Genomic DNA, 18,346 nt, shown 5'->3' on the forward strand with positions numbered 1-18,346 from the left:
TTAATTTTAACCTACTCTTTACAATGAATCAAATACTAGGAAGAGTTTATTTGGGACCATACAATGTTTTTGAAAGACAGCTTGCTCCCAAGTCATGACGCGGCACGTTATATCAGCAGCAAATTTCAGAATTACATAGTGTCTTCTTAGGAAACACACTTATGGTCAAATATCAACTCCAGAAGGAACAGAAGACTTAATACTGTAAAGATGCACTTCTGTAATGCTCAAAGTCTTGGAAGGAAACACTTAGAACTCCACAGTATTACAAAACTAGAAAACCTCAATCTCAGCTACTACTGGAGCTTGGGATGTAACAAATTTAACATTTCCAGGATACACTCAATGTGATGGCAAGAAGCTTAACAAATTAGGTCATGGTATCTTACTATTAATGGAGAAATCCTTCCAGTCAACATTAGTATATATAAACAATATTCTGGAAATCTTTGTTGTTTTTTAATGAACCATTCTTTGACAGCAAAATAAGATTACCTGTAACTTACAGGAAACCTTCAATGAATTTAGAAATACTCAAAACTACATCCTAACTACTGACAAGTAATTAAATTACAAACAAGGAATAATATTAGGTGATATGAACCATCAAATATGCAGTTGAGAAATCTATACTTCATGTATAAATATTAATCAACAGTTTTGAGATTATATTTCTGTTCATGGTCTTGAAAGAATATGACTATCATTTAACTACAACAAAATCACTGGTTTAATATCTTGAGATGAACTGGCATGAAGAAGCAAGTAATGACCGTGATTCCACAAACTGTACACTAGCACATATTAACAAACTCATAGGTTAATAGGATTACCTTTACATGCCTAGCCACACACTCCAAACACATTTGGTCCCAGAGTACCATGGGTATTTAACACTTTCCCATGTTGGTGAGTAGCAGATCCAGTACGTTTGATCCCCTGGCAGGAGTGTTCACTATTTGTTCCAATAATTCACTATTATTAATTCTTTGGGGGGGGAGACAGGAAAGTCAATTTCAATTTCAATGGGATCTGATAAAATTCCAGCTGTTTTAATATAGAATATTCATGAAAGGCTTGGCCCTGTTTTACATTCTAAATTTAATGTCTTCTTTCAAAAGACATAGTATCTGAGGCCTGAAAAAAGTCTACTATTACTCCACTACTTAAAGGTAGTAAGCATGAGATTTACAATTACTTTCAAATTAGTCTCAAATCTTTATTTTTGATTGGTAAATGCTTTGACAGATGCCTAACTGAATTTCTAAAGGATCCTAAATATATTACATGCACTATTCATATAAAACTAACAGGTCAACATTCGGCAATTTGGCAGAGTTCTAGGATCATGTTAGTCTAGATGTGGATGCAGGACTCTGCCAATGTAATATTTTTAAATCTTGCTACACCATTTAATGCCTTTTTACTTCATTCTTTAATATACAAACTATTAATGCAAAATAATTTCAATTATTTTAATCAAATCAACAAAGCCTTACAGTTATACAGACATTATAAATGCTGGTCATCACAATGAATAGTTGAGTGACAGAACACCACTCAAAGTGTAAGCTACTATAACCCTGTTGCTAACTAATTCCTCTCTCACACTTCTGAACAGCCATCCAAATTCCTGCGAGCACATCCTCTCTACAAGTAGCACACAAAAAAATCATGCATTCAAGCCAGCTTTGCAGTATAGACTCATGAAGCCCTGACTAAAGCACAGGTGCCCATAGTTCAATCAGCAGCTTGGATGTTTGTAGGAGTAGCATGGGAGGATGGGACTGAATAAGCTCCGCTAGCTTACCCATCTTGAGATGCCCAGGTCCCTCTCCAAATAAATAGGCCAAAGTGGGTGGCAGTAGAAGAGCCATCAGCCCATATCAGTGGGGGACAAACAAATATAGATTCGGTGAACGTACATGTCTTACACAAATGCTGAAATGTGATAAGGATAATTCACAGTGGTATAACTAGATTAACAGTACTGCTGTAGCTAATGGATCACACACCAGCACTAGCTTCACTTGTAATTCTGCATCAAACTTCTGTGCAATCATTCATAGCACAACTTCAGTGGACACTAAGCATAGCATATATTACATACTTGTGTTACGGTAGTAGACAGGTTATGAACAAAGACAAAAATTGACATTTTTAGATCACCAATTGCCTTATTACCCCTGGCCACCACAAAGCCTTCACCATCTTCTGACAAACCTGCATTTGAGAGAGGTACTTCTAAGAACTTGCCTTTAAATACCTTAAGACAAGACATCTGTTAAAAGAACAGAACACACTCCAAGACTTCTGACACACTAGTACAAATATGCCAGGTTCTTTCCAGTTCTAGTAACCACCAAATACTTGGACTATAGAGGAGGTGCCACCTCCTCAAAAATGTTTCAGTTACCCAAAGTAAAAAAGCACATACGTACTGGGATACTGGGCCCTCTTAGAGTTGGGCAATTAGTAAACACTGGTTATGCAACTGAAAATGAAACATCCCACTGAAGAAAGTTCCTCGGCAATTATGTGACTAATTTGTCATCATCTAACACAAATGAGTGAAAACTTCTGAATGCGAATAGCACACTAAAATAAAACAGGCAAAAGGCATTTTTGCAAAGGGCAGGCACTACATGCTTGCTGCTTACAGATACCAACTCAGCGGCCATACCACCATGAATGAATGGGAGATCACCATATACTGACAATTCATTCTTCCACTAAAAGATCTGAGCAGCTGTACACTAGTGACTGCACAGATGAAAAATTGATCCTTGGTGTTTTAAATACAGGCTTGTCACCCATTGCTGTATAACTTTTTTTTTTTTTCACACCCTGTTGCCTGCCAACCACAAGCTCCTTGCAATCATTTAGCCAATTCATTCCTCATGGGACTAGAGATGTTCACAACCCATTCTTTTCCTATAAGGCAAGAGCCGGATGGAGACGTCATCCTGGCAGCCATTAGGACATTTGGTTATGTGGCCTAAGATCAGTCCCTGCTAATTACCATGGGTTTCTACATCACTGCGGATGGACCCCCATATACCCCTGATATGGACGCATCCCCATTCCTTGACAAGGCCCCTGTAAGGGCTACCATACTAGTCTAGGCTGATCCATTCACATCCCTCCACCACAGAGCATGTTCTCAGGGGAACACACTACACTATTCTCCTAGTGCACCAGGTCACACAAAAGCTACGAGTTTCTTGTCCACCTGCTCTTCCAACTTGTCAACAGAAGACTATTGATGTGGTACATGACATAAAACAATGTTCACTGCAGCAAGATAAAACACATACCAGAAGTCTAGTCTTACAATCTTCTGACCAAAAGAATGCCGTGAGCAAAAAGTTTCTGGGTTTTTCATCATACTACTACTGCGTTCAAAAAGGAAAATAATCAAACTGATGATTAACTCTAATAACACTAGCAATACAATTTAAGATAAACTATGCAGCAGGCTACAGTGTGAAAGCAGAATAGAAATGAAGAGGAAAACCATAAAACCCTTACTGGCTAGTAATGTGCACTGCAGCAGTAAGAAAAAAAATAGTGAAGCTGGAGGGGAGGGAGGGTGATTACTTGGCCTTTTAAGCACTTTTTCAACAATACTGTTGATGACCTGCCTCAGTAGAAGAAAATGGGATAAATTCTACTGCTTTATGTTTTCTTGCTTTTTATATATCAAATACTTTAAAGTTTATTAATATGTACCCAATGATCTACATTTGTCAAACGTCTTGTGCACTTTCTTTACTACTGAATATTATATTGTGAAGTATCTCGGCTAAAAGGGACATTTTTATTTACTCAGGTAAACTATCCTGCTAAGCAAATACAAATAAAATAAAAACGTAAGAATCAATCATACCCATCACTCTCTTACTACAAGAAATCTGGACAAAGCCTAAAATAATGGGGGCAAAGGCTCCAAAACAGGGAGAGATTTTAGAAACTGCTCTTATAAACTTAGAAAATATACATCATTTAGTGACTTCAATCTTCAGTGATTTGTCAGAAAACCATAAACTTTATGAGGAACAGATCAAAAATTTGTTTGTCTTTCGGCTTTTCCCAGTTAGGGGTCACCACAGTGGAACTCCGGTCCGCTAATGATTGGCAGTTGGTTTTTATGGTGTCGAGTTGACAGCCCGATGCCCAACCTTCAACGAAGGCACGCCCATTCAACGCATGTCTTTCAAATGCCCACTCGACCGTGGGGAGGACATGCAGACTCCACACAGAAGGCACTCCCAACCCAAGCCGAGAATTGAACGGGAAAACCTCTTGCTGTGAGGCAACAATGCTACCACTGCACCGCCGCGGAATTGAACAGATCAAAAATATGAAGTAAAAATGTGGACATACAGTGAAATTCGGGACATTCAAGAATTATGATAAAAACGCTCTGGAGAATCTCCATGGATGCATATGTTGGCAAGAATGTTCACAGAAACAAGCACCTGCTAACTGAAGAATGCATCAAGGAAAATTCATGCAATTAATCATCACTACATATTTCAAGAAATAAAGTATGTATGGTTTGGGAATTGTTAAGAACTCAGGACTGTGCTATGAACTTAACATATACAAGAAATGTTGTGTTAGTAGTGTAACTGATACTCACCGGTTTGCTTACTTCTTTGCAGTTAGTCAAGAAATAGCAAGAGCATTTAACTAAGTTTACTGTACTTTTAACTCATGGAATAATGGGGGCAGCTTATAATTATTTACAAATTCTACTTAATTTGGATTTAACAGTAATTTATACTTTCTAAAAACATTTTCTAATACTACTGTGAGGGGAGTCTGGCACCTCCCATAACCACAGTCTTTTAACCCTCTATACAAGCTAGACCTGGGTTAATGGGGTAAATGCTAATCAGAGAAATTTCAGTTTGCAAGTACTGTTGATGAGCTTAACACCGGAAGGCAATAAGTACATACACATATACCGTAATTCATTGCAAAAAAACGTGCATGGTCTAGTGTTCTTGACAACTGTCCATGGTTTCAAGCAAGTACTACTACTAAGGAATGACTATCACATCTGTTAAAAAATTAAAATTAAGAATTTCCAGTCAAAGTGACCAGCAACATGCCAGCTAAAAGAGAATAATTCATCTATCCTTCATGATTCATTAATACATCAACACATATTTCTATATTGGCATGATAATTCATATTAAATATATACTTAATATTTTTGTTTAAGATACACATGTAGATTAATTGATTGTAATTAATATACTTATACATATGTACATGCATATTGGATTGGCATGTACATATATATATTTTATATATTTTTTATATTTTTCATTTTTTATATTTTTTTATATATACATATCCAGGTATATATACTTTTTTATACTCATATTTCTTCACATTTTATATTCTTCCCTCTCACATATATTTTGTTTACAAATAATTTACTTATACGTATTAGTAATAACTCATTAAACAGTTCATAGACATATATATATTATTCTTTAAATTTATAATATATTTTTATATATTTTTTTATATACACCTATACTGAGTTTAAATGATCACTATAATATTTTATATAAGTGCTCTCAGAGATAATATTTCCACTCGTTTCACCATTTTGACAAGAGTGTTCCTTGGTATTTATTGTCATATATAAAAATACTGGTTTCACAATCTTTTCGTTATTTTTTGATTTTTCATTTTCATAGGTAGTTGGAAGGAAAATATTATGATGGTTAATCGTCACACCACTTTCATAATTTTTTCACTTTTCTAACTTTGACACTAGCAATATGAACTTTGTTGCTTTTATGGCCTTTTTACATTTAGCTGTTAGTACAATTTGGGTTCAGTATGGTTCGATGAGTGAAGTACCAGCATTATTACGCTCAGATATATTAAACTATTGCTTCTTACATGCTTTCATTCATGAGTTTTACAAACGTAACAGGTATTATTTTCAGTATAAATTTTGATTATTACTGTCTATCAGCAGTTTTATACAAGGGATGTTGAATTTAGGTATTCCATAGCACGATTATGTAGAATGCATTATTTAAGAGTTTCATGAACGCTATAGCCTTTGTTTAGTATGTAACATGTTTGAATTTCAAGCATGTTTTAATATAACTTCAGATTTAATATTGGTTTATATCAAATAAGTGCACTTATTTTGTATATGCATACTGTTATATCGTTTTGTTGATATGCGATGTTCCGTTGTTGATACGCGATGTTCTTAAGGCAGATGAATATAGGCATTTTGTTTCACAAGATGTTTACCTTAGAAGGCGTACTGCTTGACTTTTAGACTTTTTAAAACTACACTTGTATATACCGTTTGTTAATGAACTAGTCATCCCTACATATTTTATTCTATACACAGAGCATGATCATTCAGGATTATGTTGGTGTTTTTTATAAATAACATTGTCGCTCAATGTTTTTTAATACATTTTAACTAGACTTTATTTTATTTGAGTGTTTTCACAGATTATGATAATTGACTGTTGGTTTTTTTAACAGACCTGGATACTATGTTTGTACTTCTTTAATTTTGGAAGACGCATTATTGAGTTGTCTTCCTAATATATTCTATTAGTTGATGATGAATGTCTTAATTGCGTACATCTTAACTGTCAACATTTTAAAGTGGCAAGTTTTTTATACTATGAATCACTGACTATTTGAAGCTGAGATTTGGGCATTGTTTTGCATATATTAAATTTATATTTGGGTTCATTGTTGAGCCGATTTCTATATACTACATATGTTTCACTACCAATACTGAAGCGGAGCTTAGTTAGTTGTTTTACTAGAGTTTTAATTATTACATCAACCTAGATTTGTCTAACTAACCTTTAAAATAGGTTTTTACATCTCTATGTTAGTTCATTATTTATTCATCGGGGTACACAATAGTAATATTTATATGCGCTTTTAGCATTTTTTAGATTTAGTTTGGTATAATGTTACAAACATATGGAGTGGTATTATGTTTATGCCATTTGTTCATTTGGATTTGTGTTTTCTCTGGCGGTCGCAGGCAGGTCTGTTGATTTGCTTTAAACTTCCACTGTCACTTCAAATAACAGCTGCTGTTAATTACATTATTAACTAATGATTATTGTTTTTTTGGCTTGCGCGCCAAAAATTTCTGTATATAAGAAGGCAAGTTTTTAATGTTAAATACACCTGAAGAAGCGTAGTCCAACTACGTGAAAGCGCTTGTGTGTTTTTATGGCTCAATAAAAGATATTACATTTATTCAACTTTTCCATGTGGTGACTCCTGTTGGAATCTGATATCATCATTAGTCAAGAAATAGCAAGAGCATTTAACTAAGTTTACTGTACTTTTAACTCATGGAATAATGGGGGCAGCTTATAATTATTTACAAATTCTACTTAATTTGGATTTAACAGTAATTTATACTTTCTATAAACATTTTCTAATACTACTGTGAGGGGAGTCTGGCACCTCCCATAACCACAGTCTTTTAACCCTCTATACAAGCTAGACCTGGGTTAAGGGGTAAATGCTAATCAGAGAAATTTCAGTTTGCAAGTACTGTTGATGAGCTTAACACCGGAAGGCAATAAGTACATACACATATACCGTAATTCATTGCAAAAAAACGTGCATGGTCTAGTGTTCTTGACAACTGTCCATGGTTTCAAGCAAGTACTACTACTAAGGAATGACTATCACATCTGTTAAAAAATTTAAATTAAGAATTTCCAGTCAAAGTGACCAGCAACATGCCAGCTGAAAGAGCTACAACAACAGACATGTATTATATTTATATGTCATTTACAATTTAACACACACTGTTTAGATAAAATGAATTTTCACTAATGTTTGCTTCAGTAATACGGAAACAGCAACCTCCTTTACTGTGCCTGGCTTTGGTACTATGGCAAAAGGCATTCCTGCACTGTAAAATGTATGGAAACAAACAACTTCTCATACAAAATGATTAAGCATGCACAGCTATGCCTGTTATAATGAATAATGATTGCACAGGAAAGAAAAATAATAAAAGCTCTGCTTTTAAACTACTGAGTAAAGTGTTACTACCATTATGAAAGCTTTGTTTTCTTTCACTTTAATGCTATGTAAAGTAATCTAGAAGAACTTATCATAATCCACTGCTAAACTAGCATACCTGCTGATGGGGCATTCTGTGCTTTGAAGAGTCCCGCAACACCTTTGCCATGCAGACCAGCTGATCTCAGGAGCACTGCCTTGGTTCGAGAGTTTCTCCAACATACTACTGGAAAACGATTCTGGCGGTAGCAGCGAGAAATTTTTTGTATAGTGTTGTCCTGAATAGTCTGAGGGACTATTAACAGACCTGGGTAACTAGGAAAAAGGAAGGAAAGCATGCTGTAAAAATAAACTGTGTGCATACCATAACTAAAAAGGTATATAATCCTTTATGTACACATTAAATAATGCACGAGTTTAATCCCCAACAAAATGTGCAGCTTCAAGTCTTTCAAAAGAGGAGAGATGGATTCATTGCTAGTTTATTTTGTGGACAGTACACTACCTGAAATCAGTCAGTCAATGACAACTGGTTACTCAGTTTCTGCTACCCTTTTTTTTCATTACATGAGAAGGGGAAAGAAGAAAGAACACACATTGGTAGGGTAATGAACCTAAGAAGACATGGAAAAGGGAAAGTAACAAAACTGTCTTCCTTTAAGGGGATATTCAGTACAAGCTCAAGAATCACTGTCACACTCAGATTAAAGTAACTGCAATACTGCAGTGCTGTTCCACATTACTTTACCTCACCATTTGATTAACTCACCTAGAACAAGGAAGAAAGAAGGAAACTGATCAGAGCACTGCTCTCTTAATTTACCACTGGCTACTTCAGCAGGTTCAAGTATGATTAGAAAGCCTCAGACTGAGTAAATCATAATAAACATGTCATGCCATGCAGCCTACAGCTGGAGGACAACAAAGTTAAGGATAAAACACCTACAACTGTTTATCCAGGGTCATCAGCCACTTCAAGGGTAAACTAACTGCCAGATTTTACTTAGCCTGCAGACTATCCCACTATGAACAGAATGAAAACAAAGTCAAGCACTAACCACAAAAGGTGAGAATGTGGTCTTCTCAGACTTTTGCTCTTTGTGTAATTTATTTTTCAGTCCAGGTGAGATATTCTGACAACAGAAAAATCAATAGGCAATGTGCAAAACAACCTACTTTCCAAGGTCTTGAAAAAACGCATTGCACTACGATCCACAACTTGAGCAACAAATTGCTTTCTAGAGAAACAATGACAACCTAATGACTGCAACTCAGGCCGGCTGGGGAACCGCCTGACGGCAGGATAACCCAAGTGTAATGACTGCAGCAGTGTCACACAATGAACATGGTAGGTAAATAGACTCACCAAGAAGGAACTCTAACAGAGCAAAAGATAGGCTAAGTATGTTCCCGTCATATCTGATAACAGGGGTCCTCCTCAACAGTTCCATGGCCAAAAAGAATCTAGGTACTGCAGTTGTTAAAGGACGACAAAAAAAAACGAAGGTTCAGAAGGCTGCGCTCTGAAGCAAAGTACTAAAGAATACCAACTCCATGGTTCATGCACCAAGCAATAATGTTTAATGAAGTGTCTGTGCCATAAATTCCACAACAGAGACCTATTTATACAGCAAACAATATTTTCCTGGTGAGTGGCACTAAAAGAAGCATTTGTCAACAAGCATTAAGCTGCCTGAGGGTAAAAGATGAACTGGTAAACGATCCACTTAGAGATGGTTTGCTTGGCAACTGCAAGTGCTTACTACCCTACAGAAAAGAAATATAATCTCTCCTAGTTTGTGAAACTTACGCATCCCTCTTCGGAGAGAACTAGCATTGGGAGTGCACACTGCAGGAATGAATGGCTGTCTGCCTCCCATTTTCTACAAAGAATAACCTCTTATAAAAGGCACACATCAGTCTCCAAACCACAGCCTCAAATGGGCTCACATAGACATGATAATTATACCCCAAGGAGGCAAAGGAGTCCTCAAAGGAGGACTGAGATATATAAATCTTTTAAGGACATGCTTAAACAATGCCGAGATCCTATTACTATTTTCAGCTTACCCTACATGAGAAGAGCTGAGAAAGTGATGCTCACTTCTCAATGTGAGAGAGAGGCACTGCCCATCTGTGCACGTGTGTTATTATATATCACCCTACATTTTTATCTATCACATGTCAAACAAACTGGAGGTACCTTCAGTCTCGCATCCCTTTCCAGATCTTCAACAACAAGGAATACTATTCTCAGCTTTAGTTAAGTATGCGTGCAAACCCTCACCAGGAGTTAAGTATATTTTTCTTGAATCACTGAGGAATCAAGATGCACTCCTTATCCCACTAGTGAAGGCATCACCGCAACCCATGACTGGTTCAGTTCCATAACAGGAAGGCCTGCAATGAAATTTATTAGACGATCTCTACCACTCAAGGATCCAGCAACAGGTGTAGGATACTGGATTATCATCTGTGAATGCTTGCCGATTCTGCAGTCACTGACATCCAAAAGCAACATCCACATTCTCAGACATGTAAAAATCAGTGTTCAGATACTGCTGACCATTTACCAAATGAGGCACAAGAGGGTCTGCGAGTCTTGAATATATGACATACCCTTGGCCAGGCTGCTGAAGATATGACGTCCTCCACCATCTCTGTGGGAAGGAATGACCAACACTGTACATTGTTGAAACTATAAAGGAAATTGTCTTGAAATAAGATTAAAGGGGCTTCTTTCAATTTGTGCAGTCCTCCAGAAACCAAATGCAGGAGCTCCCAAACAGGAGTCTCTTAATGTGATTACCAACAATGAGTCATCCAAGCAGGTGAGCAGATTAAGTTCTTTCTCTTGCAATGGCAACACTCTGTCAGCAGGGAACACTCTCTCAGCAAGGAAGAGTCTAACAACAGCATTTTGAATTTAAAACAGTGCCCCAAATTCCCATACCGTAAGAAGAAGTAGTTATGTGCTCACCATAACGTTTCATGTTTGCTGTCCATAATCTTGCCTTCATTCTTGCTGGTTGGGTTAGAAACCGAGCATCGGTTCCGACTCGGCCTATTACTAAAGCTCGAGAGCTTCCACTGGCTCGAGGCTATACCCTATCCCATCATGCTTAGGGAATATTACCCAGATCTTGTTTGGAAATTACTAACATATTTTGAAATCATATACAAAATCCCAATGGTAACAGTTATTGGCCTATGTGTCATGAGACAAGAAAGGAAGCAGAGAACACAATTCACAACCAATAAAAATTCCTCTCGATCCTCCAGGAGCAAAGGTTGGGGGAAGGAGTGTGGGACGCAAGAATGAAGGTGAGATTATGGACAACAAATATGGAACATTAAGGTGAGTACATAACTTCTTAATGTTATGTTATCCCATCTCGCCTTCATTCTTGCTGGTTGGGACAGCATCCCTAGTGCCTTCTTTTTGGGTGGCTCAAGGGAATAAACTCTTCACAACAGTGGAACCAAAGGAAGCCCTGTTCTGGGAGTTCACATCTACTTTGTAATGAGTGATAAAGGTATGAGGTTTGACCCATGTGGCTTCAGCACAGCTTGAGTCCATATGTAATCCGGCCTGAAAGGTGGCCGAAGTTGACATAGCTCTCTTTGAGTGGCCTCTAATCTTTCCTGGCAGTTGTTTATGCTGAAAATTACATGCGTAGGTAATAGTGTCAGTAAGCCATTTTGACATGCTAACTTTTGATATTGGTGCACCTTTTCTGTTATCTGAGGAGACGAATAATTGGTCAGATTTTCTAAATTCCTTTGTTCTACACAAGTAGAAGCGTAACTGCCTTTGGATATCCAATGGGTGTAGCTTATATTCTGCCTTGTTGCCATAGTTTGGAAAGAAAACAGGCAAGTCAATGGACTGATTGAAATTGGTCTCAGAACATACTTTGGGAAGGAATAAAGGATTTGTTCTAAGAGATAGACTGTCTTTGTGAAAAACTAAATAGGGAGAGTGTATGCACAAAGCTTGAAGTTCTGAAACCCTCCTAGCTGAAGTAATGGCTATCAAAAAGACTGTTTTCCAAGTTAGAAATTTTAGTTGGCAAGAGGAAGCTGGTTCATATGGTGGGAGAATCAGAGTAGTCAGTACCAAATTGAGGTCCCATGGAGGTGATGGTTCCCTTATTGGAGGCCTTAGTAAAAATGTACCTCTCAGGAAAGCTTTGCACAATCTGTGAGACATTATTTTTGATCCCATGTCTCCTTTGTGGTAGTTAGATATGACGGCTAATTGTACCCGTATGGCAGCTGCTGCTCCTTCATTAAAAATTTCTGATAAGAAATATAAAATTGTACTTACGGGGGCTGTGAAGGAGTCTATCTGATTCTTGGAAGCCCAACAAGAAAACCTTTTCCATTTGCTAGCATAAAGCTTCACAGTTGTTTTCTTATGAGATGAAACTAGAATACGTCTCACTGCAGGGGATATGTCTAAAAGCCTGGTTAAGACTGGAAGTGGAGCAGCCAAGCTGTTAGTTTGAGGATTTGGATAGAGGGATGGAGTATTTCCTGACTAATGAGTCAGAAGATCTGGTACCAGGTCCAGAATCCATGGCTCTTTCCGGAGATGGGGCCATAGGTAAGGAAACCAGATTTGACGATGCCAGTACAGATCAATAAGTATTAACCTGCAACTCAACAATTTGGCTTTCTGTACAACTTTGGGGATTAGCGGAAATGGTGGAAAGGCATAAAGGAGCCCGGGGCCAATCGTGAACCAGTGAATCCCTTGGTCACTCCCTCGGAGAGGGGATTAGGGCAAGGTAGCTGCTGCATTTGGTGTTCATGGACTTGGCAAAGAGGTCCCAGAAAGACTGGCCCCACTTGCGAAAAATCTGGTTCACAATTTCTTGTTTTAGGGACCACTCATGAGGCATTAAAATAGCTCTGCTCAATTTGTCCGCTATCATGTTGGATTTTCCCAGAATATACGCTGCAATCAGAAAACATTAAGAGACTACCCATTGCCATACTCTTTGAGCCTTTTGACACAGGGGCTAGGATCTGGTTCTGCCTTCTTTGTTGATATACTACAGTACCGACATATTGTCAGTCTGTATTGTAATCGTACCTGGTGGACGAAAGTTTTGGAATGCCTGCAACGCCAGAAGCACCACTCTCATCTCTAGGGTATTGATGTGCAAGTGGTACGCGTGTTCCTGCCAAGTTCCTTGGACGGTCTTTCCCAGATAATGCCGCCCCCCCCCCCACCCTATCTGGGAATTGTCTGTGGTTACTGTAGCTACTCAATGAGGGAGAGTGAATGGCCTCAACACAAAACGAAACAGGAATCAAGCAGTAATCAAGCAGTAAAGGATTTATTCTCTCTAGCGCCTCGGCCACCAACAGCCTTCAAGGAGTAAAAAAACAATACACTCCACACAATATATATACACATCATGAAGTGATTATTAATCTAATTAAAATTTAAAAATACAGCATCACTATTAAAGAATACTTTTCCAACAGAATTCTACATTCAACCCCCCGGGTACCAAAATATTATACTTTAATATAAAAATAGCTTCCTTTTTTAAAAGTATACTGTTGGTGGCCGAGGCGCTAGAGAGAATAAATCCTTTACTGCTTGATTACTGCTAAATTCCTGTTGTTTCGTTTTGTGTTGAAGCATTGATTTTGGTGCCTTTTATTTGGTGCCTCATCTGTGTTGCATTTTACTTGATGGAGAGTGAATGGCCTGCCTAGATTTACCTGCATGGATTGAAGCCACCAGCGCAGGTCTTTCTTGCAGGAGTCTGTAATGAAGATCTTGTGGGACATGGGTAACTCCTGCATGGACCATTGAGCAAAGAGTATCCACTGTAGGACTCTCATATGTAGACGTGCCAGAGGTACTAATGTTATGGCAGCTGCCATAGTGCCTAAGACCTTTAGAACAAACTTTGCCTGTACTTTCTTTTTCAAGAGCAAGATGGACACTTGATGCTGCAGTGTCTGTACCCTGTCGTGAGGCTGTTTTGCTACCATGTCTTCTGTGTTTAAGTCTGCTCTTATGTAATATGCTGTGATGGCAACAAGGCATATTTTTTTTAAATTTTGGTAATGCCCAGTTCCAAGCATAGATGAATGGTGGTCTCTTGCTTTGGTTAGTAGATGCTCAGTGGTGGCGGTCAGGAGGCAGTCGTCTAAGTACGGAAACACCCGGAATCCTAGACGCCTCAGGTGAGCCGTGACTACTGCCATGCTTTTGGTAAACACTCTGAGGGCTGTAGTGAGACCAAAGGGCAGAGCTCGGAATTGGTAATGACCGGCTCTCAGCCAGAAGCGTAGATATCTCCTGGATCGCCTGTCCATTTTTATATGGTAGTATGATTTCTGAAGATCGACTGAGCACATCCAACTGTCTTGTCCCAGAAAAGGGAGCATAGACTGCAGTGTCATCATCCGGAACTTTGATTATTTTACGGACTTGTTCAGCCTGCTGAGATCCAAGATGGGTCTCCAGTCCCCTGTTTTCTTTGGAACTTAAAACAACCTTGTGTAAGTTCCAGATCCAATTTGTTCTGCGGGGACTTCTTGGATTACTCTTTTTCTTAGCAACCTTTGTATCTCTCAGGTAGCACGATCCCTTTGACAGGGTGGAATGTCTGGGACTGATCTTGTTTGTGGGGGTGGGGTGGAAAGGGGTATGTTGCATCCCCTGGATATTATTGACTGTACCCATTAGTTTTGAGTGATGTTTAGCCAGGCTTTTGGGTACAGTGACAGTCTGCCCCAGACTGCCTCCAGAGGTGGACAGGCAGGCCTCCTTTCAGGAGCGCTAGAAGGGTCTGCCAGAGAATGTCTCTCTGTCGCCCTGATTTTGTGGACCCCCTCAGCTGCGAGGTCAGCATCTTCCATTATTTCCCCCTCTGCCCCAAAATTCACCATGTGCATCTGGCAAAGCTCTTTAGGATTTACAGAACCACATTCTCCCATTCTTCTGGCCTTTGGGATAAGGCCTGATAGGGAGGGAAAAATGTACTCTCACGGCAGACAGAGTTCTGCCTTCTTGTTCGCACCTGGTCAGAGTCTCTAACTTTAGGCCCAAACAAGGAAGCACCGTCAAAAGGGGGATTAATGAAGGAAGACTTGAAGGGATCAGCAAACTTAAGGTGCATCCAGGAATGCCTCCTCAGAGTGATTCCTGTTACCAGCTGCCCTATTCGCACCATCGGCTGCATAAGAAATGAGAAGCATAGAGGAGTTGACTACAGAATTTAAGGTAGCAAGTTGGGTGGTCACCTTGTCTGGAACCCCTCCAGCTGTGGAACCTTGGAGGGTACCACCTAGCTCCTTTAGGAGATCCCTCTGAAGTCTGGTAAAATGGATCAAATTATTCAGCGACCTGAGTGTAAAGGCCACTGACAAGAAATTACAATTGTGTACACTTACTCTAAATGTAGATGTTCGAGTGTATTCACTTTTTGCAGTCATCACACTTGGGTTATCTGCCTGCAGGTAGCCCTCAGTCAGCCCGAATACCAGAGTCTTGGGATTTCTGTCTCAGATGCTGTCACTTCTTCCATGACATCAGGTTGACAGGGATATAAAACAGGCAGCCGACGCCATTACATCAGTTTTTCTTGCCCCAGATGCCAGGAGCCCTCACAAATAGGAAGCTAGTTTATGGTGTGGAACACCACCAATAAAAAGTAAATACCCCTGTCATAAAAAATGGCCATATAGAAGATAGGTAGAAAGGATAGAGAAAAATAGGGGGTTGGAGGGAGGGAAACCAGGACTGCAACAGTGAATGCACTTGAACATCTACATTCATGGTAAGTGTACACAACTGTACTATGTTCTTTGTGTTTCACTGTTGCAGTCATCACACTTGAGTTGATTCCCAAAGCTGAGGAAGGGTGGAAGCATTCAAGAGGAGTTAGGGCTGGCTATCAGGCCTTGTAAGCCTGCTGTAGCAAATCCAGCTCTGGATTTAGAAAAAAATAGGTATGTGGTAATGTTTGGTGAAAGTGTGTACAGAACTCCAGGTTGCAGCTTCCAGAATGTCCCTGGTAGGGACTCCCCTGAGAAATGCTGTAGAGGTAGAAGTAGCCCTAGTGGAATGTGTTCTGATCCCCTGAGGGGTAGGTTTTCCATGGTGCTCATAGCAGAAATGGATGCAGTGTGCTATCCATTTGGAAATGGTTTGCTTTGAAATGGCCTTGCCCTCTGCCCCTGTAGCAAAGCTGACTAGCAGTTGGTCAGATTTTCTGAAAGGTTTAGTCCTGTCAAGGTAGAAACTGAGCTGTCTGTGCATGTACAAGGAGTGTAGGATCCTCTCCCCTTTATTTTGAGGATTAGGGAAGAAGGTTGTCAAATGGATGGCTTGGTTTAGAGCCACACTGAAGACCACCTTAGGCATAAAGGACAGATTAGTCCTGAGGGAACCCTGTCAGCATGGAAAATAATGAAGGATTCCACAGCCATTAGTGCCTGTAATTCAGACACTCTTCTAGCTGAGGTTATGGCTAAAAGCAAGGCTGTTTTCCAAGAAAGGAATTTTAACTCTGCTGGAGCTGCAGGTTCAAAAGGGGGGAGCTTGAGTTTTTCCAGTAAACGTTAAAGTCCCAGGCAGGGATGGGTGCACTCCTAGGGGGGCCTTAAGTTGTTAGCCCCTCTCAGAAACTGTTTGATGAGCGGGTGAGAGAATAGAGGTAGCTCAGTATTATAATGAGCTGAGATGGCAGAGGCATGAATCTTAATGGAGGAAAAGGATAGGCCTCTGTGGAGTAGCTCTGCTGGGTAATCAAGGATTTGAGGTAAGGAGTGCACAGCTGTGTCCTTTCCTTGAGATTGACTCCAACAGCAATATCTTTTCCACTTTTCAGCATAGGATTTTCAGGTACTAGTCCTTCTAGCCTCAAGAATGACATCCAGCACCTGCTTGCTGTGGGTTGTTGGTGGAGTATTCAGGGGATAAGCCAGGCTGCAAGGTTTAGGGTTTGCAGTTGTAGATGCAAAATCTGTCCCTCCTGCTGAGACAGCAGGGAAGGAGTCTGATGAAGGTGCCAGGGTGTTGTCAGACTGCACAAGAGTGGGTACACCAGTGCTGGTGTGGCCAATCTGGGCAATAAGAATTGCCCTTGGGCTGTCTTGTCTGATCTTGAATAATACCTTTGAGAGTAGGGGCAGAGGGGGAAAGGCATAAATTGAGAGGTTTTCCCATTTGAAGGATAAGGCATCCACCTTCCAGGCCCTGCTGTGAGAGTTCCTGGTGCAAAATTTGCTCAACTGGTGGTTCTCAGGGGAGGCAAAGAGGTCCACCTCCAGTGTCCGCAACCTCTGGATTAAAAGGTTGAAGGGGTTGGGATCCAATTTCTACTCGTGTGGGTCCAGGAGATTTCTGCTTAAGTTGTCTGCCAGTGAATTCTCTTTGCCTGGCAGGACCTGAGCTTGCAGATGCACTTGGTTACTCTAGGCTGCGTTCCACAGGGTCATGGCTAACCTGCAGAGTGGGTAAAAATGGGTTCCCCCCTGTTTATGTACCACATAACTGTGGTGTTGTCTGTTTTTATCAGCAGCTGTTCTGGAAGGATTAGGTATTTGAAGGCTGTCAGAGCATATTGTACAGCTAACATCTCTTTTTGATTAATGTGCAGGAGAATTTGTCCTGGGATCCACTTTTCCTGAATGCATTTGCCTGCCATGTGAGCCCCCCCATGCATAGTCTGATGAGTCTGTAGTCAGGGTTTGGGTGGTGAGGGGTTGAGTGAAAGGCAGTCCCTTGTTGTGGTTGCATGCTTCTGCCCACCAAAGGAACTCTGCCCTTAGACAAGGAATGATCGGAATGACTGTTTCCAGATCCTGAGAATGTTGGCACCAAAGACTTTTTAGGTACCACTGAAGTTTCCTCATATGAAGTCTTGCATATGGAATTAGCAGAATGCATGAGGCCATGAACCCTAGGGCTTGCAGTATTTTCCTTGCCGATAGCTGGGTTTTGGTGGCCATGTATTTGAAGTAGTTGTTCAAATAGATCTGTTTTTCTTTAGTGAGAAAGGCCATCTGGGAAGCTCCAAGGAATACAATGTTGTGACTGGGCACCAGTTGTGATTTCTTTTCGTTAATGGTGTACCCCAATGAAGATAGGAGTCTTTTTACAAATGCCAGGTGTTAAAGTAGTAATTCCTGACTGTCCACCTGAATCAGGCAATCGTCCAAGTATTTGGATATTTCTATGCCTGCAGTATGCAATGGCTGGAGCCAGGCACTTTGTGAATACTCTGGGTGCAGTAGATAAGCCAAAGGG

The 18,346-nt window shown here is 39.8% G+C and overlaps 1 protein-coding gene across 1 annotated transcript in view; it reads right to left on the reverse strand.

Moving 5' to 3' along the window:
• SBF1 (SET binding factor 1) overlaps positions 1-18,346 on the reverse strand; it is a gene marked incomplete in the record, with an annotated part of 3,250,730 nt that overhangs the window by 928,264 nt on the left and 2,304,120 nt on the right. Inside the window, 1 exon segment of the mRNA XM_044088658.1 lies at positions 8,180-8,376. Within this exon segment, the coding sequence (XP_043944593.1) occupies positions 8,180-8,376 (197 nt within the window).

The sequence above is a fragment of the Protopterus annectens genome, chromosome 11.part0 (genome assembly GCF_019279795.1).
Source record: "Protopterus annectens isolate FY-2018-M chromosome 11.part0, PAN1.0, whole genome shotgun sequence".
Lineage (NCBI taxonomy): Eukaryota > Metazoa > Chordata > Ceratodontiformes > Protopteridae > Protopterus > Protopterus annectens.